At 37.4% G+C, this 27,417-nt stretch overlaps 1 protein-coding gene across 1 annotated transcript in view; it reads right to left on the reverse strand.

Moving 5' to 3' along the window:
* TRPM6 (transient receptor potential cation channel subfamily M member 6) overlaps nucleotides 1-27,417 on the reverse strand; it is a 218,955-nt gene that overhangs the window by 108,630 nt on the left and 82,908 nt on the right. Inside the window, exons 7-14 of the mRNA XM_077148441.1 lie at nucleotides 23,253-23,424; nucleotides 17,175-17,343; nucleotides 15,937-16,060; nucleotides 13,717-13,789; nucleotides 12,981-13,081; nucleotides 8,494-8,628; nucleotides 7,379-7,432; nucleotides 2,989-3,129 (exon numbers count right to left, since the gene is read on the reverse strand). Coding sequence (XP_077004556.1) covers nucleotides 2,989-3,129; nucleotides 7,379-7,432; nucleotides 8,494-8,628; nucleotides 12,981-13,081; nucleotides 13,717-13,789; nucleotides 15,937-16,060; nucleotides 17,175-17,343; nucleotides 23,253-23,424 — 969 coding nt within the window. The remainder of the gene's footprint in view (nucleotides 1-2,988; nucleotides 3,130-7,378; nucleotides 7,433-8,493; nucleotides 8,629-12,980; nucleotides 13,082-13,716; nucleotides 13,790-15,936; nucleotides 16,061-17,174; nucleotides 17,344-23,252; nucleotides 23,425-27,417) is intronic.

Here is a 27,417-nt window from a genome sequence, read left to right on the forward strand (position 1 = left end):
TGATGGGGTCAAGACTTTTTAAAGATAATAGCCAAAAAATTATCATTCAATTGTAATATAGAACTAATGGCATCAATAGAGTAATAATTATAAGGTCTAGCATTGCTAACAGTTACTCCACACCCTCTACATACAAGGAAGACAAGTTTTTCAGGTATATTTCATTTACTCCTTTCCACAAATATATGAAAGGGCTATTATTATTCTTCTTTTAGAGATGAGGAAACTGACACACAAAGAGGTTGTTTGTTGTTCAAGATTACAGAGCTACTAACTAGCAAAACTAGGATATGAAACTAGCTGTCTCTAACTCCAAACCATGTACACGTACCCGCTACAATCAAATTTGTTATGAAACACAATAAACTCTGCAGTCTTTCATGGAAAAAAAAAATCAGACAATATATTGGACAATATTTGGAAATGACATATCAGATAAAGGTCTAGTATCCAGAATTTATAAAGAGATTGTCCAACTCAACAACAAAAAGACAGCCAACCCAATTACAAAATGGGAAAAAGACTTGAACAGACACCTCTCAGAAGAGGAAATACAAATGGCCAAAAGGCACATGAAGAGATGCTCAATGTCCCTGGCCATTAGAGAAATGCAAATCAAAACCACAATGAGATATCATCTCACACCCACCAGAATGGCCATTATCAACAAAACAGAAAATGACAAGTGCTGGAGAGGATGCGGAGAAAGAGGCACACTTATCCACTGTTGGTGGGAATGTCAAATGGTGCAACCACTGTGGAAGGCAGTTTGGCAGTTCCTCAAAAAGCTGAATTGCCATACGACCCAGCAATACCACTGCTAGGTATCTACTCATAGGACTTAAGGGCAAAGATACAAACGGACATTTGCACACCAATGTTTACAGCAGCGTTATTTACAATTGCAAAGAGATGGAAACAGCTAAAATGTCCATCAACAGACGAGTGGCTAAACAAACTGTGGTATATACATACAATGGAATATTATGCAGCCTTAAGACAGAATAAACTTATGAAGCATGTAATAACATGGATGGACCTAGAGAACATTATGCTGAGTGAGTCTAGCCAAAAACTAAAGGACAAATACTGTATGGTCCCACTGATGTGAACGGACATTCGAGAATAAACTTGGAATATGTCATTGGTAACAGAGTCCAGCAGGAGTTAGAAACAGGGTAAGATAATGGGTAATTGAAGCTGAAGGGATACAGACTGTGCAACAGGACTAGATACAAAAACTCAAAAATGGACAACACAATAATACCTAATTGTAAAGTAATCATGTTAAAACACTGAATGAAGCTGCATCTGAGCTATAGGTTTTTTTTTTTTGTCTGTCTGTTTGTCTTTTTTTTCTTTTTCCTTTTCTTTTTTTTTACTATTATTATTATTTTTATTCTTTCTCTATATTAACATTCTATATCTTTTTCTGTTGTTTTGCTAGTTCTTTTCCTAAATCGATGCAAATGTACTAAGAAATGATGATCGTGCATCTATGTGATGATGTTAAGAATTACTGATTGCATATGTAGAATGGAATGATTTCTAAATGTTGGGTTAATTTCTTTTTTTTTCTTTAATTAATAAAAAAAAATAAAAATTAAATAAAAGAATAATGACTGCAATGTAGTGAAACAGTTATACCAGAAACAAATCTAAAAGGAAAAACCTTTGGCCACCTGTGGAAGTAGCTAGGCCATCAGCTCAAAAAAAAAATCAGAGAAATGAGTAATTCCTACTGGTGGACCCTGTCCAGAAAGGACCCTACAATTGCCTGGCCACAATCTGTTCACCTGCTACCTCACTCCAATATGTATCTTGTTTAAAGAAAGTAACTGCTATCTCCTTAAATTTATCCCTAAAGCTTTGAAATCTTAATGAAGTGCATCTTCTCTGTGAGATTTAGGTTATCTTTTGTCTCGTTTGGTTTGGTTTTCAGTTCACTGGTTCTTTATAAATACAAGTGAAAAACAGCCTGGTTTTCCAGACTCTTCATGTGATCTTGCCCTAAACTACCTTGGCAGCCTCATCCTTTACAGCCCTTTGGGCACTTCTTCTCCAGCTCCTTGGCACTGTAGTAACACACTAATATCCACAGACCTGAGCTTTGTACTCCTCCTGCTCTTCCCTCAGCTCCAAATGCCCAAACTACCCTTTCTAATACTTCCTTTATCCTTCTAGGTACTGACTGGTAATAGCAATTTCAAGAAACAAGTTAATATTGTCTCTACTACTCTACTAATCAAGAATCCTAACTTTACTATACTTTCAAACCTATGACAAAAAATAAAGCATGTATAATGTGTTGTTTGTTTGTTTTTGTTTGTTTGTTTGCATGGGCAGGCACCAGGAATCAAACTTGGGTCTCCAGCACGGCAGGTGAGAATTCTGCCACTGAGCCACTGTCGCATGGCCCTATAATGTGTATTTTTAAAACACATTCTGTATCCGTCTTCCAATATAACCTCTATATACTTACCTCATGTTTGTAATCTCCAGACTATGAAATATTGTGAGTTTATAAATCTCATCCTCTTAAACATTCAACTTCTGTATCTTAAGAAGGAAGAAAGAAAATGAAAGAGAGAAAGAGAAAGCGAGAGAGAGGAGGAGGGAGAAGGAGGGCGAGAGGGAGAAAGAGGGAAAAGAAGGAAGAAAAAGAAGGAAAACTAGTCTGGTCACTTCTCCCTCTAACTTTTCTCATCACATTGCTTCTATGTCACTGCAGCACATATTATACGTACCTTGTTGTGATTATTCATTAGTCTTTTTCCTCTAGGAATTTCTAAACTCCTGATCTTTATGACTATCCCAGGCCATCATATCAGCTCTAGCACAGTATTTTACATAGAGCAGATATTCAATAAATGTTGAAGAACAGAACATCCATTTTACAAGCTGCTTAAACTTCCCCAAGTCATTTTTCTAAAACGACAATTCTTAATTACCCTTAATTTTATTAGGGCAGCTTTTAAATTATGCTACCTTATGTTTTCTGGAGATGTTGTTGTAGAAGGCTCTGAAATTTTTTCTAGTGTAGCTGCTGCGATACGCTCCACCAATGAGGTATTCTATTACTAATCCAATGTCAATCAGCGTTATTCTGTAACCTGAGAGAAGGGTATTCTGCAACAAAAATACGTAATAAATAATAACTTCCAATTCTCTTTTTCTCTCTTTTGCCAGGGTGTTAGAACATAATCACATCAACTGCAAAGAGGGGTAGGTGCATATTTTTCAATCATTTTTGCAAACTGATTAACATATATGACCAGCTATGGATAAAATCTGCTTGTTCAGATGGAAAAAGACACTTAGCCTTAACATGGTTTTCAGTTTCATAGACATAGAATATGTACTTGTATCTTCTCTCTCTCTCCATATCTTTCTGTAATGCATATACACATCCACACACGTTAGAACAGAATACATTTCAATATAGTACAAAATACTGTTTTTAACTGGAAATATCATAACTGTTACAACAGAAAAAAAATCACTTAAGGATATACTTGAATATATGTGATCCAAATTGGGTTTAAACTTTAGCCTCATTTTCACTGAAATGGCTAGTCCATTTTGCACTATGTTAACTACATCATATGTAAAACAAGAATATGGGAGGGAGCAGAACAAACAGAAATAAGCAAGATGGAATGGCAGAACCAAATGAGAGATCACACGAGCCTGTGCCAAGATAAATGTCATTGTAGGAAGGCTGAGTGGCAGATATCCAAGTACCTACATTTTAGCCTAAAGGGAAATTATTTTGACCTCCTAAAACCCACCTTACTTGTTTTTAAAGCTGTACTTGATAAATAGCTTAGTTTTCTATAGATCTAGATTCCCTTGCCCTGCTTTCCAACAAGGCATGGCTGGAATGGCTGGTTTGCCTTGTGAGGCCTCTACATGAGGACAGCACAGCAGTGCTCAGCTAACTAGAAGGCTCTCACTTAAAATGGTCTCATTCCAGTTCTATGATTGCTGTGGGTGACATGTTCCAAACCTTAAAATATGGTCAATTCAGCACAAAACAATGTTAAGTCTTTAGAATGATAAGTAAAATGTCTCCACTTATACATGCAGCTGGAAAATGATAGGCTAGGGACAGAATATTGTGAAGTTCACACTTGGAATTATTGTTCATTAAATGACCATTAGCTAATAGTCAGTAAATTTACACATTAAGGAAACTATACATAGAATACTGCAAAAACACACTAAGACTAAAGTTCACCCATTTCTGTTCAGAAGTCCCTTCACTCCCAAGCTCTCAAAATATGTTCTCATTTCTGCTTCAAAGTTTACTATTTATTTCTCTTCCTTTTGAGCTTCCTTTTGTTCCTCAAGTCAGAACTTTCAGACTTTCTCACTCAGATGCCAACTTTTGTATGCCATTGTGAAGAGCTTCAATGATGCCTGCTGAAAGGAGGGTGCTGCCTGTCTTATGTTTTCTCCTGTTTCACTGCTTTTCAAGCCAGGAGCTCCCTCATCTTGGAAATACCTTCTTTTAGCTTGTTGTACTCATCTGCAGGCAACTGATTCTTGAATTCTTCCGTCTTAGTTTCTGTGTCACTGAATAACTCCTTCAGCCATATTAACTGCTTTGACTCATTCCTTCTTTCTCCCGTCTCCCTCAGCGTACTTCTCTGCATTTTTAACCATATTTTCAACATCATCTTTGCTTAACCCACCAGAAGACTGGGTCACAATCTGCTGTTCACGTCCTGTGCCCAAATCTTTGGCAGAAACATGAACAATTCCATTGGCCTCAATGTCAAATGTAACTTCAATCTGAGGGACTCCACCAGGGGTTGTCAGAATTCCAATCAAAGTAAACTGTCTAAGAAGTTTGTTGTCTCCAGCCATTTTCCTTTCACCTTGACACACTTTAATCTCCACTTGAGTCTGTCCGTCATTAGCTGTAGGGAATACCTGGCTCTTCTGGGTTAGAATAGAGGTGTTGCTGTTAACAAGTTGAGTAAAGAAGACCTTCCAGAGTCTCAATATCCAGAGACAGGGAGTGACATCCAGGAGCAACACATCTGTGATGTCACTAACCAACATGCTTCCCCAGATGACATCTCCAATGGCCACAGCTTCATCAGGACTGATGGCTTTTCTTGGGGCTCTGTCAAAATGATCTTGCACTGTCTGTTTAATCCTGGGCATCCTAGTCATGCCACCAATAAGAATCACCTCCTATGTTGCTCGAGCTGACTTCTGCATCTTACAGGGCTTTTGGGCATGGGACAATAATAGTTCTCCTGATTAGATCAGTGACAATCCCCTCAAACTAAGCCCAGGTCAATTTTAAAGGGAACATTTTTAATATCTCTCTGTACTTCAGGGTCATCATATCACTGGCCAATAAGACACTTGGTAGCACAGAATGTGCTGTCTGGGTTGGTGACAGTTTGTCCCTTGGCCAGCATGACATCTGATGCTCACCAGGTACTGTAAAGGCCACAACTGAAGGGATAGTTCTGGCACCTCTGGCATTCTCCAGCACTTCTGCTTGTTCACCTCCCATAATTGTCACACAGGGGGCTGGTAGTATCCAAATCAATACCAACAGCTGCTCCCTTGACTGTTTCCAATGCATAGTAGTTCCGCCTTGAAATAATTCCAAAAGCTTCGTGGCTAAGATCACCCCAGCCATCCTGGTGGTGCAGCGCCCACGAAAGAGGCAGCTGCAGCTTGGCTGGCACTTATCACAGCGGCTTGACGGCAGGAATACCAACAATGCAGCAAAAGGGCGCCCAGGATGCCTGGAAGAGCAGGGCAACCCTTCTGGGAACCTCCAACCACGTGGGGTGGGGGTTGGGATGAATCACGGCGTCCAGGGGACCGATCTTACACTGAGGCGCCTCTGGCTCTACCTGACTGGACACTACCTGGACGTCACTCCCACCATCAGGGTGGACCAGTGATGTGCTCCGTGCTCAGTACCATGATGGTTGGAAAAAGCGTGTTCTCCTGTCCGGGTCTAGGTGGTTCTGGGCTTAGTGAGAGGCGACAAGGCTAAAAGGAGCCTGACAGCAGCAGCCCCGACAGCCCGGTCCTCGCAGCAAAAAAAAAAAAAAAAAAAAGCCTCAAGGTCACGCAGGATAAATTGCAAAGGGATTTCCTAAATTCATAGTAAGTTTGGGAAGGCACGGAGAGCACTGAACACGGTCTCTGAAATGAACAGACTGTGGATAATGCTTACAAAGCTCTGAACAAGAAATAAGGTGATTCAGATCACTATATTTAAGTGATGAATGTAAACGGTTTTTATTTGTCCGTTGCACATTCGTAATTTACTTTCATTAAGGAATACCAAAAAATAACGCCCTTGTTTGCTGCTACTTAAAAGCATATTTAACTTATTTCCTTCCTTTTTCTGCTGTTTGTGGTTGATAAAATCAGAGTTTAAGGAACTAATTTAAGGAACAACATTTTGCTATAACATAAGTCAATGCAAATTAAATTTACATCAGCAAGGACACTTTTGCTTACTACTAATTTGCTTACTAAATGTCTTCCTCTGCAGTCCCTTCACTCTGGCTCTCCCACCATGTCTCAACCCATCTAGAAAAACAATACTCTTGTCATCAAGATATGAGACTTCAGAAACATAATCATTTTATGAACTGTGGGGAAAGAATTTCAAAAATATGCTGTGGATGGACTTTAAACCTGGAGACAAATAGGGGCACTACCAATTTTACATAGATGTGACCAAAACTTTTTGGTATTTAAAGTAGAAGAAATTAGGATATGAAAGTCTGTTAAAATTGGAAAGTTTTGGTAACTAATGGGGGACCAGAGGATTTATTTTATATCTGATCTAACTCAAAGCTCAGTGAAAACACCATGAACAAAATATGCAGTGAGATCCATTTCGCCTTCCTACAAGATTATATTACATTCTTGTAAATCAATGTACAAAAGAAGTGATAGATCCCTGAACTATTACCAATATTCAAAACAACAGTAATAGCAATGGAAATCAGGTTTGTTCCTCCAGTAAACATCCCCACTTTCTTTGTTTTTAGCTGGCATTATTATCATCAGTGACTTTAATGTTCAGTCATATTGAGCTAAAGTTCTGATTGGGAGTTTTGCATGTGTCTGACTCATGTTCTTTAAGAAGAAATCATTATCGATACTGCCACTTATTTGGTGGTTGAAATCTTTAAAAAAACACAAAATTGAATTAAGGGGAAAAATGAGTGTGGTTTGGTGGGGAAACAGTTCAGAGCACAAATAAAGAGAGTAATGCAGCAGAAATATCCCGATCTACATTTTACAAAGCAATATTTGACGACAGTGGTATCAAAATGCCAAAGCAATACCCAAAGAAATTCTCACAGCTTTGTAATTAGGTTACCTGTTTTACATCTCGGACAAGATGATGCAAGAGCATATTAGTAGGTCCTTGTTTCTATGATTAAAAACAAAAGGAAGAATTACTCCCTTAAATTATGCATTAAGGGACAAAAAAAAATGTATTTCAGGATGCCTAAGTAACCTAGAATACTGAAACTTTTCTTCAACATATTTAAGAATGAAACTTAAGTCAATTAATTCTAAGGAAGGTATTTTCCAAGAGAAGATGTACTTTGAAATATTTTTCAAAGCAAGATGTATATATTAGACGGTAAAGACAGATGGCTTTGTGTGGCAAAAGGAAGAAAGAAATTTTAAGTAATTTGTAACTATCTTTTATCATATATAAATATCTCTCCATAATCTATCCTTTCACCCATTCCATCAACAAGTATTTATTGAACACTTAATATGTTTGATCAGACTTCTGAGGGATGCAGTGAAGAGTATAAGCACTTTCTTCTTAGGGTGTTTACAATCTAAAAGAAGACAGTAGGTACTCACACTCAAAAATAAACAACAATTTGAAGATTTGTGTGCTCAAAAAGTTTCAAATAATTAGTACTGTTGGGAGAGATCACTGTGAACTAGAACAGTCAAGCAGGCAGGACTTGAAAAAGGGCTCTGAAGAGAGGGCAAGTTTCTTAGGACAAGAGAGGACATTTAAAGAAGAGTGCATGGTTTGAGTAATTGTTTTCACAATGAGTAAGCCAGTCTAGTTTCAACAAAGGGTTTACATAGGATAGTTACAGAAACAGAATTTTAACAGTTGCCTCAGATTGAGATGCTTCTAAAAACTCAATAAAAGTAATTCATTCTTATTCACTTCATTAGCTTTAATTATGTCTCACTACCATATATTCTTAAATTAATTTATGGCTCTGTTCTATGTAATGATTGAGTAACCTCAATAGGCCCTTCAAGCACATTTTGTTAAAATGAGAAACACAAAAATGACCATATGATAAATTGGAATTGGTAAGAATTTTCTCCTTTGGTTGGAAAGTCTCTCTTTCTATAAATGATCTCCATACATGAAAAGAAAACAGCTAAATCTTAAGGTAATGAATGAATAAATTTTAAGAGAGTTGGCTGATGAAATGTCTCAGTACTCACTGTATTATAGAGCTCCTCCAGTCGGGGGATGGTAAGAAAGCGATGAAGGTTCACTCCGTATTCTATTAAGAGCTTCACAAAATCAACCCGATCCATCACTAAAGCATCTAACATTGCTTGTTCCAGGGAGCCAGGCTTCAGAGAATAGAAAGAGGCATAAAAAGAGGCATAAAGAGAATTAGGGAAATAGAAATAACTAAAGATGAACATACATTTGAACTCAAAACTACACAGACACCATAATTATAAAATACAATCTTACAAAGATATATATAGGATCTGAGTGAAGAAATAACAAAAAAAAAAAAAGTGAGCTTAGAGGCATAAAAGATGTCTTAATAAATCAAGAGAACCATCCCACTTTCCTGGCTGGAAAGACTGATTACTGAAAGATCTCAATCCTTCTCCCAAATTAATGTACAGGTTTAACGCAATATAAATAAAAGAAAATTCAGACAATGTTCTTTGTTTTTAAGAAAGAAACAATGACATTGTTTCCATTTAAGCTATACCTGCTTCTGGGTGTAAATGGCAAACTGAATACCCTCATCTAATTTTACTCCCATCCGAAACTCTACTAAACTACACTAAAGGTTTGTTTTGTTTTGCTTTTAATCATTTAAAAAAAAAAAACACAAGAGAAAAAAAATCCAAAAACAAGAGTGGAGATGGATATAACATTTTGAAAGTTGGTAAGTAGACACTCAAGTGGTAATTGACTTTGGGGCCCCAGAAACCCAAAGATTGGTAGAGGAAGTACCACTATCAATACCACAAGTAACACTACCAATACTACAGATACCACAGAATTTGGCAACACCAGGATGAAATAAATTAAAATGTTGAATTCCTAATACTGTAAATCTTCTTTGAAGAAATGTCTACTCAAGTCCTTTGCCCATTTTTTAAATTGGGTTGTTGGTCTTTTTACTGTTACATTATAAAAGTTCTTTATAGATTTTGAATATGAAACCCTAACCCAATATAGGATTTGAAACTATTTTCTCCTATTCTGTAGATTGTCTTTTCACTTTCTTGATAATTCTTCATTGAACAAATGCTTTTAATTTTGATGAAATCAAATATATTGATTGTTTATTTTGTTACTCATATTTGGTATCCTACCTAAAAGTCCATTACTGAATCTCAGAACACAAAGATTTGCCCTTTATTATTTTCTAAGACTTTTATAATTTTAGCTCTTATATTTAAGCTCTTGGTCCATTATATATTGACTTTGTACATGGTACGAGGTAGGGGTTGAATTTCATCCTTCTATAGGTGGATATAAAGTTTTCCTAACAGCATTTCTTGCAGAGACTATTCTTTCCCCTACAGCATGTACTTAGTACCACTGTCAAAAAACAAATGGCCATAGATGTATGAGTCTATTCTGGACTTTCAGTTTTGTTCCATTGATCTACTGTATGCCAGTACCACTATTTTCATGAATGTTGGGGATTGAATCATGTCCCCCACAATCAGGTCCCAACTCCGCTCCTGTGGGTGGGTGTGTACCCATTTATAAATACCACCTTTAAAGATGGTAAGAATTAAGGTGTGTCCAAAACTGAGCAAAGTGTGGGACTTAATCCAATATGAAGTCTTTATAAGCAAAGGTAGCGGAGCACAAAAAGGAGAAGGCGCGGGGAATAGCCAGAGGGTGAATGTCAAGGGAACCCAGAAGAGAAAGATGTGTCCATGAGCATTGCCCTGTGATGGAAAAGCCAAGGAACCCCAAAGATTGCAGGCCAGCCAGAAGATACCAACCCCAGGGGGAAGCAAGCCCTGCTAGCTTCTGAAATCATGAGCCAATTAATTCCTTTCGTCAAGCCAACCCATTATATGGTACTTATTTTAGCAGCTAGAAAAGTCAAACCATTACCATCCTGCTGAAACTGGGAAGTGTGAGTCCTCAAACCCTGTGTTTTTTTTTCATGATTGCCTTGGTTATTCAGGACCCTTGGAATTCTATATAAATTTGAGGATGGATTTTCCCATTTCTCTGAAAAAAAGCTGCTAGAATTTTAACATGGATTTTATTGAATTTTTATATTGCTTTGGATAATATTGACATAGTAACAATATTAACTATTACAATCCATGAATAGGGGATGTTTTGCCATTTATTTAGGTCTTTACTTTTTTCCAACTGTGTTTTATAGTTTTCAGTATACAAATTTTTTGCATCCTTAGCTATTTCCTATTTATTTTTTTCTTTTAGATGCTATAGTAAATGGAATTGTTTTTCTAATTTCCTCTTTAGATTATTCATTGTTAGTAGATGGGAACACATTTTGTGCATTGATCATGTACCCAGCCACTTTGCTGAATTCAATATTAGGCCTAAAAGTTTTCTTATAGATTTCTTTGGATGTTCTATGTGTAAAATCATGTCATCTGCAAATAAAGATAGTTTTACTTCTTCCTTTCCAATTTAGATAACTTTTATTTCTTTTCATTGTCTAATTTCTCTGAAAAGAACTTCTAGTATGGAAGATTCTTTTCTGATAATGCAAACCAATACAAGAGAAAAGATGTGAATATACTGACGCATAGGGTCCCCCAATAAATGGCAGCAAGATCACACTACTGCGAAGTTCAAAACTGGCAAGCTCCACTTACGGGCCCAGAATTCTTGATGAGCTTTCTACCCCCACTCTAAAACAACAAAGACCAAAACAAAAAGACAAAAACATCAACTAGGAGGAACAAGACAATGCAGCAGAAAGAAAACTTTAAGAGAACTATCATTAATATTCTCCAAAAGGTAAAAGAAGACACTGAATCTAATATTCTATATTAAAAAGGAGCAATCAGAGAACAGACAGCTCTTAGAAATTAATAATAGTCTACCAGAGACAAATAACTCAATAGAACGTTTAGAAATTAAAAATGAGAAAATCTATGAAAGAAAAGATATGGAAGATAATAGGAAAAAAGATAAGAAAATTAAAGAAACAATTCAAAAGGTCCAACATTCAAATAATAGAAATTCCAGAAAGGGAATAGAGAAAACAGAGTGGAGGAAATTCCCTAGAATGGCAACTGAAAATAAGATTGTGAGTTCTAAGTTTTCACAATGAAAAAAGAAAAAGAAAAGATTCTAAACATTTCTACAGAGAGAAGAAACATTTGCCAATAATTTTTACTTCTCAACAGCACTGCTGGTTGCTGGAAACTAAGCATAAAAATTCTGAAGGAAAATTATCCCAATCTTCCAAACAAATAAATCCTCCAAATATGTATCTCCCACGTGCATTTTCTCAGGAAATTAATGAAGGATGTTTGCCATCAAAATGAAGGAGTAAACCAAGAGAGAGGAAGACATGATATTCAGGAAACAGGAGATCTAACACAGGAGAGAGGCAAAGGGAATCCCAAAAGCAAATGAAGGAAGAGCCAGGATGACAGCCAAGAACCAGAAATAGAAGGCAACTAGTCCAGGCTGCAACAGTGTGACCCACAAGACAGAAATGTTGACACAGGTCGCTAAAATTGATGAATCAGAAGACAATAACATGACTTACTTAGAAATATGGAGATTTATAAATATCAGAACAGTAAAAAATGTCAAAAGTGCTTGGCTCTTATGACCAGCCGGCCAGGCAAGATATATGCTTTGCTTTTTAATTAGCCTTTTAGTAACATTTGTTATTTTTAACAATGTGCATGTGCTAGTTTGACCCAAAAGTAATAATGATTTTTAAATATACTTGTGGTATAGTCAAAACTACTTTTAAAAAATGAAGTATCATCGTTAATATGGTATGAATTTGGAATGATAAATAGCATTACTATTTAAGCTACCTATTTACTCAGGAAACTACAAAGAATAAACAAAAGCAACTGAGGCAGGCTGGTGTGCCAAAGATCCCTTGCAGAGCTAATTAAGACCCCTGCCTCTACAGGCAAGGAGGAACTGTGATAAACAAGGCACACCGACGCCAGCAAATCTGCCTGTTTACACCAGATAGGCCCATTCCTACCCAAATATTCTGCCTGGGCAGCTTTTGCAGATTTAAGGTACCCAATGATCCCCTGCCCCAGACACCTCACATATCTCATGGCCTCTGTGTCTCTACTTCCCCATCCCCCCAAACCCTTTCTTTGTTCTAAGCAGGTATATAAACTGTTTCCTCTCACTTTTCTTTAAGCACTAACTTTCCTTTAGTTCTGCGCCCATCCATGTCACTTAGCTCAATGAACTTACTCTGCACTTTGTTTTTCAGAGTCTTGTTTTCAACTTAACAAGGGGTAATCTTTCTGGTTTTCTTTGTTTTTACTAATTTCCATTGGGAACACTTTTTACTCAGGGAGGCAAAGTCGATGAGAGAAATGTCTTAGCTATCCCTGGGCACCCTGTGTAGATACGACCCTTACATCCCTCCCAAACCAATCAACCTCTCCTCCAATGCTCATTTTTGCCCCTCATTAACAAATCAACATAAAAAATATTTTTCCAAATAAATCCAATTTCACTGTACCTTCCAATGTTGCCCATAAATTAAAATCTGTTTCTTGGCAATGTCAATTCTGTCCCAAGCCATTGCCAGATTTAATTGTTCTGATGCTGATAAATTTGTGCCTGGGGTAAAAGAAAGCCACAATCATATATTACTTTCAAAATGTCTATTTAAGATATCACCTTGTTAGTCAAGATGTAGTGGAGAGGCTGGAGGGAACTGCCTGAAAATGTAGAGCTGTGTTCCAGTAGCCATGTTTCTTGAAGATGACTGTATAATGATATAGCTTTCACAATGTGACTGTGTGATTGTGAAAACCTTGTGTCTGATGCTCCTTTTATCTACCTTGTCAACAGATGAGTAGAACATATGGAATAAAAATAAATAATAGGGGGAATAAATGTTAAAATAAATTTAGTTTGAAATGCTAGTAATCAATGAAAGGGAGGGGCCCCTTAAGGGGTATGGTATATATGAATTTTTTTCTGTTTTCCCTTTATTTATTTTTCTGAATAGATGCAAATGTTCCAAGAAATGATCATGATGGTGAATATACAACTATGTGATGATATTGTGAATTACTGATTATATATGTAGAATGGAATGATCAAAAGTTAAGAATGCTTGCGTTTGGTGTTTTTTGGTTTTTTTTTTTAATTTTAATTTTTAAAAAAAATGTCTATTTAGAAACCACAAAGTGCCACAGAATATGGAAAGAGTAAGTGAGAAGCAAGCTGCACCCCATTCATACACTTACCCTTCAGCAGAGCTGTCAGGATTGCTAAGTCAAGATCTTGCTGCTCCTCAGAATCAGCATCAAATATGGTTATCTATACAGTTGAAAAACAGAAACTCATACATTTGGAAGAGCTAGCAAAAAACGCTTTCAAAAATACCACCGAATTCTCTCCTGAGCTAATGAATTGAGGAAAACATTCTCCGCTAATATTAGAATCAACATTGAATTTTTTTCTTAATGTCTTTCACTTACAGAAAAGAAAACTTCTAAAGTAGGATAATGGCGAATTGTGGGCACTTGGGAAAAAACTTAAAAACGCATGCATCTTAAAGGAAACATTTGTGAAAGACTGTTATGATGATAATGTACTATGCAAATGCTATAATGGAAAGAATCTCAGTGTCAATTCCTAATGTAAATAAAACCATTCCTCTCTTTGAAGGAATACCAAAGGAGATCCCTCTGTTCGCTGAGGCTTTAGAAACTAAAATTTGTTTTCTTTAAGGAGAAGTCAATTCCCGAGGATTTATCACAAAAGAAGGGAGGCAATGAGCAAATACAATGGATAATACAGATGGTCTTCACAGTGTCAAAGCGTCCGAGTAATTGATCTTTTTAAGATAAACGAGGACTTCATTTATGGTTGTAAAGGAAAACTGCAGTTCATGAATGCATCTCAGTCTTTCCAAATGAAAATCCATTCTATATAGTAGAGGGAGTTGTTTTAATGAAAAAGGGCCAAGATTGGCAGATTCTAGACCCAGGTATGCCACTAACTAGCAGCTTTGGGTAAATTTCCTATGGCCACTACATCAAAGTCTCCTCACTTACAAAACAAGGGAAACCCTTAGATAATCTCTAAAGTCTCATAAAAGATATGAAAACTGTGCTGCTACAACTTCATGCATTGGTTCTCTTTGCTTAATGGCCCTTCTTCAGGTACATGAATGAAACCAGTTGGGTGGGCCATGGTGGCTGAGCAGAGTTCTTGCCTCCCATGCAGGAGACCCGGGTTCAATTCCCACGGCCTGCCCATGCACAAAAGAAAAAATCAGTCTTCAGTTGTACAGGAGTCGAGAACCCAATTCTTGTAATGCAGAAACTTCTAGCTAATTTCTCCAGGTCCCCTTGATCATTACGCTGCTCACTACTTACTCCATTTGATGACAGAAAGAGACAAATAAAAGGGAAATCTCTTTAACGCGGCCTTTTTTAACTTACTGATTGTTCTGGGAAATATAAAATGTAGCCCACTGAGTATAGGTCTTCAATGCTGAGCTCAAGTTCCATTTCCACCATTTCTCAACTGCCTGACTCTGAGCAAATCACTTAAATTCTCTCAGCTTCAGCTTCATTATCTCTAAACTTCCACTGCCGTAATGGAATAAACAACCACAGCCACGTGGAACTCATGGAGATTTCAGATGAGATGATATATTTGAAAGCACAGCACTAACTGTAAATATGCTGGTTGTAGCTGTTATTATGTCAACTAAAATCCTAAACGGTTTTTCACATATGTAGTTCTGCTTAGTCATATTTCCTCTGACCTGAAATTGTTTAAAGGTTTGTTTTTTGTTTTTGAAGCCAGGTGCTAGGATATCTCTTAAAGTCTTATATGATTTGGTCAGCCTTCAAGTTCTGGAAAGATCACTTTGAATCATGACATATCTACATATTTACTGTAACTGTCAACTTTATATCATCAACAGACCTTTATTCAAGTCATGGATTAAAATGTTGATCAAAGTGCCCTGAAACATTAAAAGCTTTTTCTTTAGCCCCCATTATGTTCACTGCCATTCTTTGTGAATTCCACCTTCTATCTCAGTTTCCCATTGTCCGATACCACCCCAATTAACTCCGACAGGCTTTAATCAGGATGCTGTGATGCACTTCATCTAACTCAACAGGCTTAAATTCACTTTAGACAGGGAACTAGTTGCTCCCTTACACTCTGAAAATATTCATGTTTAATTTTCACTAAATGTGATCACCTTTCTGTAGCACTTCTAGCTCCCGAGTAGAATCTGGAATTTGAACCATGGGTGGAAAAGGGAGTCCAGTAAGAAGCCAAGTTTATTCAATTGATGCTCAAGTTCAATAAAATATATATATAAAATCATGTTTAAAATGAAAATTTCACATTTAAAAACTTTTTTTAATAAATGGAAATATTACAAGTGTTGGAAATCAGCATTTTTTAAGTCAGATAAACCACAAGTTCCTCATACTCACAGAATCCCTGTGTACCATACACTCCATGAGAATCTGAAAAAGATGCTTAGACTGTTTAAGACTAAAGTTGAAAGCGTTCTGAATCATGCAAAGGATCTCTTCTTTCACCTGAGATCGTAGCATCCTGGAAGAGAGAGAAATGGCAGTGATTGACACAGCCCAGGGGAGGGAACGGGTCAGTAAAACCAGTACAAAAAAACATGTCCATCCCACCAGACGGACCAGGATTCTATGAACAGTTCCACCAAGAAAGCAAATGAGCTGGATGCAAATGGAAGCAGTGGCACCAGGAAAAGGCCTAATTTCAAAGAATGATCTGCCCCAACCCTAAAAAAGACTGCCCTCTACGGTAGAGTCTTTAAATTGATGGATTCCTTTGGGAATCCTTGTTAAGTCCCCAGGAATTATGGGCCTCATATTCTCAAAGGGAACTGATACTACAAAGTGTTTACAAACTAATCATCCAGATGACTTCAGGAAAAGAGGTATGGAAGGATAGGGAAGGGGTAGAGGGTGGAAGTGCCAGGTAGAGGACGGAAAGGAGGAGAAACTGTATGAAAAGAGTGCCCAGAGACAGCAGTGACAATATAAGCAGTGAATAAATGTTTATTAAGTACATAAGTGGGGTTAGCATTTTAGTTCATAGGCTCTATATTTATTTACACAGTAAATGTATCATACTCTTGAAACTGGAAGAGTCACACTGGATATGAGGACAACTAGAGAAAAAAACACCATCTTATTTGACAAGGGAGAAAAATTTTAAACATATAAGCACAACATAGGCTACATGTGGCCAGGATATTAATTTCTTCAAATTTGTGGGAAATAAGTAAAGTCATTCCTGCTATTTTTAATAATGGCAAATTAATTTGAGGGTGCTCTGGGGCTAAAACTGGTTCTTTCATTCACTGCAGGGCTGCTTCAGCTCTAAAAGCCAATTGCATGAGCATCTCCTCCCTCCCTCCTCCTGGAAATGCTTCTTTCCAGAAGCTCAGCCAAGGCTTAATCTTCCTTCTTAAAGGCAAGCCATTCTTCAGCTAAGGAAATAGCAACTCTCTTCTTTGAGGGTCTCTTGCTGTTGATTAAGAAATACAAAAAAAAATAAAAATAAAAATAACTGAAACATGAATTCCAGTCTCAAGCTCTGTACTCCAAGGATATCTGATCCATATAAAAGCACAGCTGCAGGAACTATACAAGAGGAAAAAACAGTCACCATGATTTCAAAAACTCACCCTTCATCTGCTAAGTGCTTGTGGGTGAAGGCCAGGAGGTCGGCGGCTCTGCCCGTGCCCTCACACACCACCACGGGGTCTTTGTCCTTTACAGTCTCCCACACCGAGAGGATCACATTGGGCCCTCCTTCCACCACCAGACCCACCACGGGCACGCCTTGTATTGTGCCTGTTTGAGATCACAAACACCACAAAACTGTTACAAAGGATCCCCATCTCAGCCAGATATGTATTCGGTTCGCCAGACACAAGACTTTCCACTACCACATATGTTCCTTACTTGCACTCGCAACGCTCTCTTACTATACTTACTACGCTTCCTTAGTTCAAGACCAAGCAAGAAGCTTGACCTTCAAAATAAATGGAGCACAAGGGGTGCAGGGGTGGTTCAGTGGGAGAAGGCTCGCTTTCCATGCAGGACACCCAGGTTCAATTCCTGGACCATGAGCCTCCCAAAAATAAAAAATAAATGGAGCATAAAGATAGTAAGGGCATCTTTAGTCTTTTACCTGATAAAAAGGTAGCTAAAGGCTTCCAGTTATTTTTTTTAAAAAAAGAATCAGCAAGAAATTTTACCTTTTCGTTATGGAAATCTTCAAACCTGTCTAAAAGCAAACACAATGATATAATGTATCCATCACTCATCTTCAAAAAGAATTAAACTTTTGCCAATTCAATAAACTTTTATTGTGGCTGTTTCTGAAGTATAGGAACAAGGTGGGACGGGTAACCCTCAAAGATTCTACTTTTCATTTTAACCCATTCTTCACTGTTTGAATTTATCATGACTATAGATTACTTTAGTTAAGATAAAGAACAGAAAGAAAGAAAGATTAAAAAAAAAAGATAAGAGAACCAAGGAGTCATTCTTTAAAAAATTATGTTAAGTGAAAGAGGTCACAGAATGCTATGTACAATATGATCTTAGTATTAGTTTGTAAACCATATATATGGATATTTTATATGTATGTATGCATATACATGTATAGATACATAAATGACCAGAAAAGTTTGGGAACATATAAATCACACTATTAACAGTGGAGAAGGGAGGGGAGGAAGCAAGGAACTGTTGAAAAAGGATTTTGACTATTTATAGATTTTTTATGTTATTAACTGTACTGATACATTTTACTATTAAATCAATATTTTTTATTTTTGTTTTCTTTTTAAGAGAAAAAGCGTTCAATGATAGTGACTAAATGTAAAAATTTTTAAATGTTTTTGCATGAGGAAGAACAAAGGAATGTCAATATTGCAGGGTTTTGAAAATAGATGGTCATTCATATTTTAAAACTTCAACTTCTGTGTAAGCCTAAAGCAAGAAATGCTTCTGTGGTACAAAATTTATATTTTGACTAGTGCATTTCCTAATCTAACTCATATAGACAAGTGAATTGAACACCATGAGTACATGGAACCTTGAATAGGGCATGAGATTTTGTTGGCTTGTCCAGGGTAGTGTGATGGCCCAATAAATCCCAGAGTAATTTGAAAAACAGTGAAGTATTTGCAAAGTTCCCTTGGGGGGATGGGGAAAAAAGGGGGAAAATTAAACTTCCCCATTTGGAGAATTTCTGATATTCTCGCAAGCAGTGGGAACAACCAAATCAATAGGCTGAGCCCTCAATCTTGGGGTCTGCCCCTATGAAACTTATCCCTGCAAAAGATAAGCTAAGCCTAATTAAATTAGACCTAAGAGTCATCCCCAGATAACTTCTTTTGTTGCTCAGATGTGGCCTCTGTCTTTCAGCCAACACAGCAAGCAAACTCACTGCCTTCCCCCTCTCTATGTGGGACATGACTCCCAAGGGTGTAAACTTTCCTGGCAATGTGGGACAGAAATCCTAGTATGATCCGGGACTTGGCATCAAGGGATTGAGAAAACCTTCTCTACTGAAAGGAGGAAGAGAGAAATGAGGCAAAATAAAGTGTCAATGGCTGAGAGATTTCAAATAGAGTTGAGAGGTTATCTTGGAGGTTATTCTTACCCATTATACAGATAGCCCCTTTTAGTTAAGGTATAATGGAGAGGCTGGAGGGAAGTACCTGAAACTGCAGAGCTGTATTCCAGTAGCCATGTTTCTTGAAGATGACTGTATAATGATATCGCTTTCACAATGTGACTGTGTGATTGTGAAAACTTTGTGTCTGATGCTCCTTTTATCTATGGTGTGGACAGATGTGTAAAACATAGGGATTAAAAATAAATAAATAATAGGGGGAACAAATGTTAAAATAAATTTAGTAGATTGAAATGCTAGTGATCAATGAAAGGGAATGATAAACGGTATAGGAAAAAAATAGGGGAAACAAAGGCTAAAATATATTGGGTAGATGGCAATACTAGCAATCAATGAGAGGGAGGGGTAAGGGATATGGTATGTATGGCTTTTTTTTCTTTTTTCTTTTTCTGAATTGATGCAAATGTTCTAAGAAATGATCATGGTGATGAATATACAACTACTTGATGATATTGTGAGTTATTGATTCTATACCAAGAATAGAATGATCATACGGTAAGAATGTTCATTTTTGTATATTGTTATGTTTAAAAAAAATTAAAAAGTTTTAAAAAAAGAATGTTTGTATATTTGTTTGCTGTTTACAATAAAAGTATTTTTTAAAAAGGCAGACAATCCCATGCTTAGATCTGAGCAATGGAAGACTTTTCTCTGGACCCCCTGTCTTACTCTGATCCTGATCTGGCCATGCCCCTCCCCTTAGAGTGAGAGGCCTGTGCCCCCCCCCCCCCACTTATTAGACGGCCAAGCACCCCAAACTTCCTTATTCTAGGGGCGCGTAAGCCCCTGCCCAAGGTAAGTCCTTTCAAAGGCAGATTCCACTCGTGTTTACCCCCAGGACGAAGCATGCGGCTCTGGGGGTGGAGGAGAGGTGAAGAGAACATGAACTCCGAGGCCAAAGTCTCCAGGCGGCAGGTGTGAGGCCCCTGGCATCTCAGGACTGAGCAAAGTGTAGGAAAAGAAGCAGAGATTGGGCCATAGGCTGGGGCCAAGCTGCCACTGTCTCAGTACTGCCAAGAATACAAGAATTCTAATTCAAACTAGTCTTCCAGCCTTGTGTGAAAGCAAAAAGACAGGACATGTTTTACAAAATTTATTAGCTTTATTTAAAGCTTTTCAAGTGTTTAAAGCTTTCAGAGCTTACAGAATGTGGATTTCTGCATGTACCCTTGTCCCAGGCTCCATAAGTGTTAGGGGTGGGCCTGGAAGCAGGTATTCAAATATTCTGTCCATCTATTTAATTGCTGTGTTATTCTACTTCCTTTCCTTTTCCATATACCTCCACCTCCATATTATTTTCTCAATATCACTACAAGTCTCCCTTCAATGTACCAATAGATAGACATAGCATTCGTCTAATAACAGTCTTATAAAAGCTAAATGAAACATGGGAAACAGAATATTAAGGCATAAAAGTATTAGAAGAAAAAAAAGTTTCATTCATCTTGAGATAGAAAAATTTTTACAAAAGAATCTCTTATATTCCATATAATGGAATATTATGCAGCCATTAAAAACATGCTAAAGTATGCTGATTGGCATGGAAACATGTCCATGTTTAGCAGGAGAAAAAAGGTTACAAAAGCAGCCTGCATATTATATGATCCCAGTTTTGCTTTAAAAAAAAGAAATTAGTGCATGTCTATGTGTATAGAAAATTTCTGAAAGGATACATATGAAAAACTCAACAATTGTTATTTTTTGATAGTTGGCTTCCCTGAAAACTATTGTTTTCTTCTCCTAAACACTTCCTTTCCTTTATCTGAATATGAGTGTATCTATTACTTTTATCTTCAAAAAAAGAAATTAATAAAGACATTGTGTGAAAGAGGGGAAGAGGGAACTTCACTTCTGTTAGGTACACTTTTCTTGAAGCAGTAATTAACTCCCACAAAAATAAATGTAGGTATGACTATTTTCGATTATTTAAAAAAGGGTCTTGCTGATGTTACTAATAAATATTTTTTTTAAGAAAAAAAACGTTAAGTTCTTGGTGAGAAATCTCAGTAGAGAGTTGCTCTACTCCTGACTCCTGGATTGGGCAGGCAAGCAACGTTATGCCTCCAAATTAAAAGCCCCTAGAGTAAATGAATGGGGAAAGATCTCTCTGCTCTGCTGAGATTCAGGTTATAAAAAGATACAAAGGAATCTGAACCTAGTCTCTTATATTGAAACTGTGCCCTCGGCAGCTTGCATAACAGGAGCTAACAAGTGACCACATTTCAAATAGCTGAACCCAGGGATTCCTACAGGAACTTCAGGAAATGAGTCTTTCTTTTGTGAGCATTCTCCGCCAATATAAAGTGTTTGCCAGGGACTCCGAGAAGACTGGCAGGAAAAATAAATGAAAACAAATTAACAAAATAAGTATTTTCATTCCATCAAAGTAAGTCCCTTCTTGTCCACTTTCTTGATAAATATAAACATGGTAGATAGCCTCCCCAAGGCAGCAAGTTATGTACATAGGTCAGCTTTGACACATAAGAATTCTAGGTTTAATGTCCCTTTTTCCTTTTCTCTTTTTTCCTCCCTTCCTTCCTTCCTCTCTCCCTCGCTTCTTCCCTCCTGCTTTCCTGTCTTCTTCGCAGTTGGCTTATTGTCTTTGCTGTATTTACACTGATTCTTCTCAGAATGATGAAGCTACCAGTCCACAGGAATTGACTCCACACACCTTCTCCTTCTCAGACAGATAAATACTAAGATTCACGGTCTTTTGAAGTAGGAACATCACCCGCTAGTATTTGCAAGCTCAGGATTGCTTTGATTCATTCAAAAAAGGGGAGTTAGCAGGGAAGAAGAAAAACAAAAACTCTTCCCAGGGGAATTACCTATGGTGCTGCTTAGAGCCAGGACGGTCTACAGGCTGAGCACAGTCAACAGTGGCAAAGGACATTCCAGAACCCCAACTGGCTCTTCCCTGCAGAGATGGTTCTTCAGGGCCCAGTCTCTCTGTCCTTTCTCCTCCCCTCTCCTCTGCTGGTCTCCCTACCACCCCACACTCCGCAGACCTCCATCCCCTTTCCCCTTTCCCTGGCCTAAATCACTCTTAAAACTTCATTCACTCTAAGTGACCCTAAGACTTCATTCACTCTAAGTGACTGGCAACAACTCCCAGAGCCCTGTAAAAAAGGAGGCAAAAAAAGAGATAAAGAAGCAGACATTAACCGAGGATATACAATGTGCCCAACGCTATTTTCGGCACAGCTAATGTGCTTTATCTCAGTGAATTCTTACAATGAAATAGGAGGGAGACTTCCTTCACGTAACAATAAGATGTGAGCTGACAGACATTAACTCCATTGCCCAGGTATGTCACAAAGCCCTGACTTTGTCCCCGGTATTCTCTTCTGCCTCAGGGAAACAAAGCTAAAAACTAAAAGGACCTTCAACAGTTATCAGCCAAGAGTCAAAGGCTGAAGATGTCTTGTACCTTCCGAAGAGTATTCCCACTGCCTGGACCAACGGATGGTTAAATCTCCCACAAAAGATTTTTGTGGGAGATTTAATTCAGTGCAAGATCTTGTCTCCCTCCTTCAACTGTCACCAGAATAATTCCCTCAATGCACCGCTGTGAGCAGGATACTACATCAATACCTTCAAAGGATCTCTATTTCTAAAAGCCCTATCTGGATTCAAGGACCTCCCCGGCCAGGCCCACCCCCATATGAAATATCATTTGCTCTGACTATCAAAGCTCATACCCTCCCCCTCTTCTCCAGATAGGCTCCTTATTTCTTTTCAGTCATTCTCATCCCCACATGGCTATCTCACCTCCTTTTTCCCTCCATCTACCCAAGGCTCAGCTAAAGTCCCCACTCTTTCATGGATTTTCCCGTGACTATACTGTCCCCCACAGAGTTTCCTCTCCTTATTGTCTCCCGCAATCCTGCAGTACCTCATACATCACCTTCTTCTGACTGTGGATTCCCTTGAATTAACTTAATTGCTCTGGTTGCTCTAGGACAGTGAACTTGGGCCTCCCTACCCTGTGCAGATGGTCAGTGGAGCATCTTGCTCAGAATGAGTTAGCTGAGCCCCTCCCTACATTACTCACGGCTGTGGATTTTCTGCAGCGATAGATACTTTTCCAGGTTCCTCCTGAGCTTCATTTCATTTCCGTACTTGCCCACCGTCCCATCATCAGATAGGATGAAGTATGAATGCATGCTGTTGAGTGTGGTGAGCTTGCTGAGGGGGTTGCCCAGTGTCTGGTACAGGCACACCACCTGAGGGACAGCGAGGACAAGGGAGGTCAGAGCTCAAAGTCATTTCCCAGGATCAACAGCTTCAAAGGCCTGTGTTTATCCTACAAAGCTTCCATCGAGGATAAAAAGCACTACCTGGTACTCAAAGCAGTGCTTCTCAAATAATCTGTGTTAAAGGATCAGAGGGTTTCTCCTTTAGTTTCCAATTTTTATGGGCCAATATGAGGTTCCATTGTGCATGACTAGTACATAGCTCTTACTACATGTGTGAGACTCATCACACATATTCAACACCTGCACATACCGTGTTCAAGAAGATGAGCCCCACTCGTCACATGCCTGGATGTCACAGTACTGTCAAATTGCCAAAAACATTTTTAAACATTTATTTTCAACTTCTGACTTCTTTGGTTTCAGACAATCAAAATACAGTTCATGGACCAGCACTAGTACATAGAACACACCATACAGAAAATACCAACTTTTAGGAGATCGATTTCAGAACAAAAATTTGACACTGGTGATTTTTCTATTATTCCAAGTAAAATGAAGAGTAACCACTGACTAACCAAATGGCATTTCATTCAGTATAAAGCATCAAGATCTTCATTCACATTTATTGACTCTGCCCTAAGCGGCTCCAATACTCGTTTGCCTTTAGAGACTCAGAGCCCGAGTTTAGGTCCAAACTCTTCTGCTTAGAAACTTTAACCCTGGGTAATTCTTGCCCTCATTTTCAGGAGTATCTTCCCCAAATACAAGTATGAATGCCAGTAATTCCTACACCAGAGAGGTGCTGTGAGGCTTAAAAGAAATAATCCACCGTGACCAGTTTTTCCTCCAGTTTTGGAAGAAATGAGACTGTGTCTGTGGTTAAAAGACCAAATGAGTGAAGTTCTTGGTGTTTAAGGGACATTTTGCATTAAAACACACATGTCTATAAACACTAGCATCACACTCAGCCCTGCAAGATACTTCCTCTTGGGACGCAAATGTGATCTGACCATGACTGAAGGAATGAATACCAGACAGACAACACTCATCTTGGTTTATTCCTGAGCGAACATTCATTGAATAGGTGTTGCTGCCATAACATTTAATGTCATTTTCTTATCATTTCCTTTTCACTAACCTCATATATTGAATTAGCGTAAGCTAAGCGTGTTCATAACTCCACTGTACATCAAACATTCATTTATATTTTGAGTAGTAAGGGACAGAAGCATATATGCTATCTGTATGTTGGAGCTGTATTTGGGAATTTCATTGAAAACTAATTAATAGCTATTCTATTAATGGCTCTTGATTTTAATAAGCTTTAGCAGGGGAGACAATGTTAAGAATCAAAACTAAAAACTACATCATGGTTTGGGGCTAGGATCTAAATATCCCAGTTGAAAACCTGCTGTAAACTTATGAAAGATATGTTTTATGATAGATTTTGTTATAACATCTTGGAAACAAGCAAGAACTAAGTAATCAAATCTCATCAGCCAAAAAGATATTTTATAAACTATTAAGAACATTTTTAAATGTTTTTATGTTTTTAGCTATTTTGAGTTAAATAAAAATAAAGAACAAGAAGAAAAACAAAGAATGAAAATAAAAAGACCATCGACTTTACAAACACTACGCTTTAAAAGTTGCCTTTATAATTCCCAAGAATGACACTGAAGCTAGAAACCAAAGAGAAAATGACTGATAAATTTAGTACATAAAAATGAAAGACTTCCATTTATGAAAACATGATAATAAATAATATGAAATACAAACTGGAGAAAATGCAGCACATATGAAGAATAAAAATGTTAATAGGCTGGATTATAATAGGAAAAGTCTTTCAAAGAAAAATATGATAACCTTGTTTGTAAATGCACAAAAAACAAGTGAGTAGAGTTTAATCTCACTAGTACTCCAAGAAATATAAATAAGAATAATTAGACATCTTCACATCCGTTAGAATGGTAAAAAATTGAAAAATAAGCCATACTACCAACAGCTGGCAAGGGTCTGGAGAAATGGGCCCCCTCACACCATATTGGTAGGATGTAAGCACCTACATCCTCTCTTCAAAGCAACATACCACATTTTTAAACGTAATACCTACTGGCCCAAGCATTCGACTTTGAGAATTATTTCCAGAGAAATAAGCAGACTAGTATCAAAAATGCATATATCTTACAAAAAAATTAATACTATTGTTTTTAAAAGTGTAAGACAGGAAACCACTTAAATGGAAAATAACAGAAGAATAATTGAATCAACTATGGTGCTTCCATACAGTAGAATGCCATCAGACAGTAGAAATAAAAGTGTATTCCTAGCCCCTCAAACTGTGGCCTCCTAACATTATTTCCCAGTAAAAGGAACCAGCCATTCTTCTAAGAGGCAAAAAATATACAAAGAGCCGGAGGCAACTTGAAAAGACTCCACTGGCCAAAATGGGACATTCTGAGCGTGATTAATAATAATAACTGTGATGAACTGAAATATGCCAAATATGTGTTAATTCATGAGTCTTAAAAAAAAGCCTTAGTTCCCCTTTGGAGGATGTTAGGTAACCAACTCATTATTTCGGAAGATGGCAAATAAAAAGAATCAAGTATTTATTTTGCCTTTCCTAAACCACTGTGCCACAAGGTAAAACAAGTGGCGGATGAGAAAATTCTTCTCTTTACAGACTATACAAGCTACTAAATGAAGAAAGAACAATAAAATTAAACATCAGCACTTTGCAACCATATTGAAATAATGAATATAGGCAATGGCTGCTAACATCATATAAAGAGACACAATCAGACATTATTATGGAAAAACACACTTTCCTCCTATGGGACAAACTTGTACAAAAAAAGACCTGAATCTGAACTACTAGACTGAACTACCAATTTACAGGAAACTCAAGGAATAAACTCTACAATAAGGGGTAAAATCTGCAAAACCCAAATTCAGCAAAACTCTTCAGCACAAATGATCTAGCGTCTTTGATAAATAAATTACAAAGAAACAAAAAGAAGAGGCAAAATCTATAGATTAAAAGTGGCTCAAGAAACATATCAATCAATCACAAAATTCAGACCTTATTTGGATAATTAAGTCAAACAAACTAAATAATTATGAAGCAGCATGGACTGGATATTTGCTGATATTCAGGAATTACTGTTAATGTTTTAGGAATGATAATGGCATTGTGGTTATATTTTTAATTTTCCATATCTTTTAGAAATATCTACTGAGGTATTTACAGATGAAATTATTTGATAACCGGAATTTGCTTCAAGATAACAGAGAGAAGAGCTTGGGACTGGATGAAGGAATAGATGAAAGAAAATAGATCACAAGTTCAAAACCATTAACCTGCACAGTAGATACATAGGAATTCATTATTCTAATCTCTCATTCTTGGTCATGTTTGCAATTTTCTTAAATAAAGTTAAAATAAGTCATAAGGTATTTCTAAATTAATTGACATGGAGAAATAAATATGTGAAGTACTTACTGAAGCTAAAGAAGGAGTTTCATAGCATGGGGTTTCTGTTCAGTTTTTACGTGCACTCTTTTTTTATATATACAAAGAAAAACTGAAATTATACACAGCTAAGTATTTACAGTGGTTGTCTTTCTTCTTTCTGTCTTTGGTAATACTTGATATTTTTAATTAAAAATATACATTAGTATTAAAAATTAAAAAAACGAATGCATCACTATCCATTTTTAAAAAGCCCATTCCCTTTAGAAAAATAGAAAGATAGGACAATAGTGAATTGGAACTGCTCAGTAGCCGTGGAGGAAGAAGTCAGAGTCTCAATATATTTTTAAAGGGGAGCTGATGTAATAAACTGGTGGACTAGGTTTGAGGTGTGAGGCAAAGGGATGATTCCCGGATTACTCCACGATTTGGGGCTTGGGCTACTCCAAGAACGAGACTGCCGCTTTCTAAGCACTGGTGAGGGTGGTCACGGAAGTCAGGAGCTTGGAATTGGATATAGGACATTTGAGACGTCTATTAGACAT

Source organism: Tamandua tetradactyla, chromosome 2 (assembly GCF_023851605.1).
Source record: "Tamandua tetradactyla isolate mTamTet1 chromosome 2, mTamTet1.pri, whole genome shotgun sequence".
Lineage (NCBI taxonomy): Eukaryota > Metazoa > Chordata > Mammalia > Pilosa > Myrmecophagidae > Tamandua > Tamandua tetradactyla.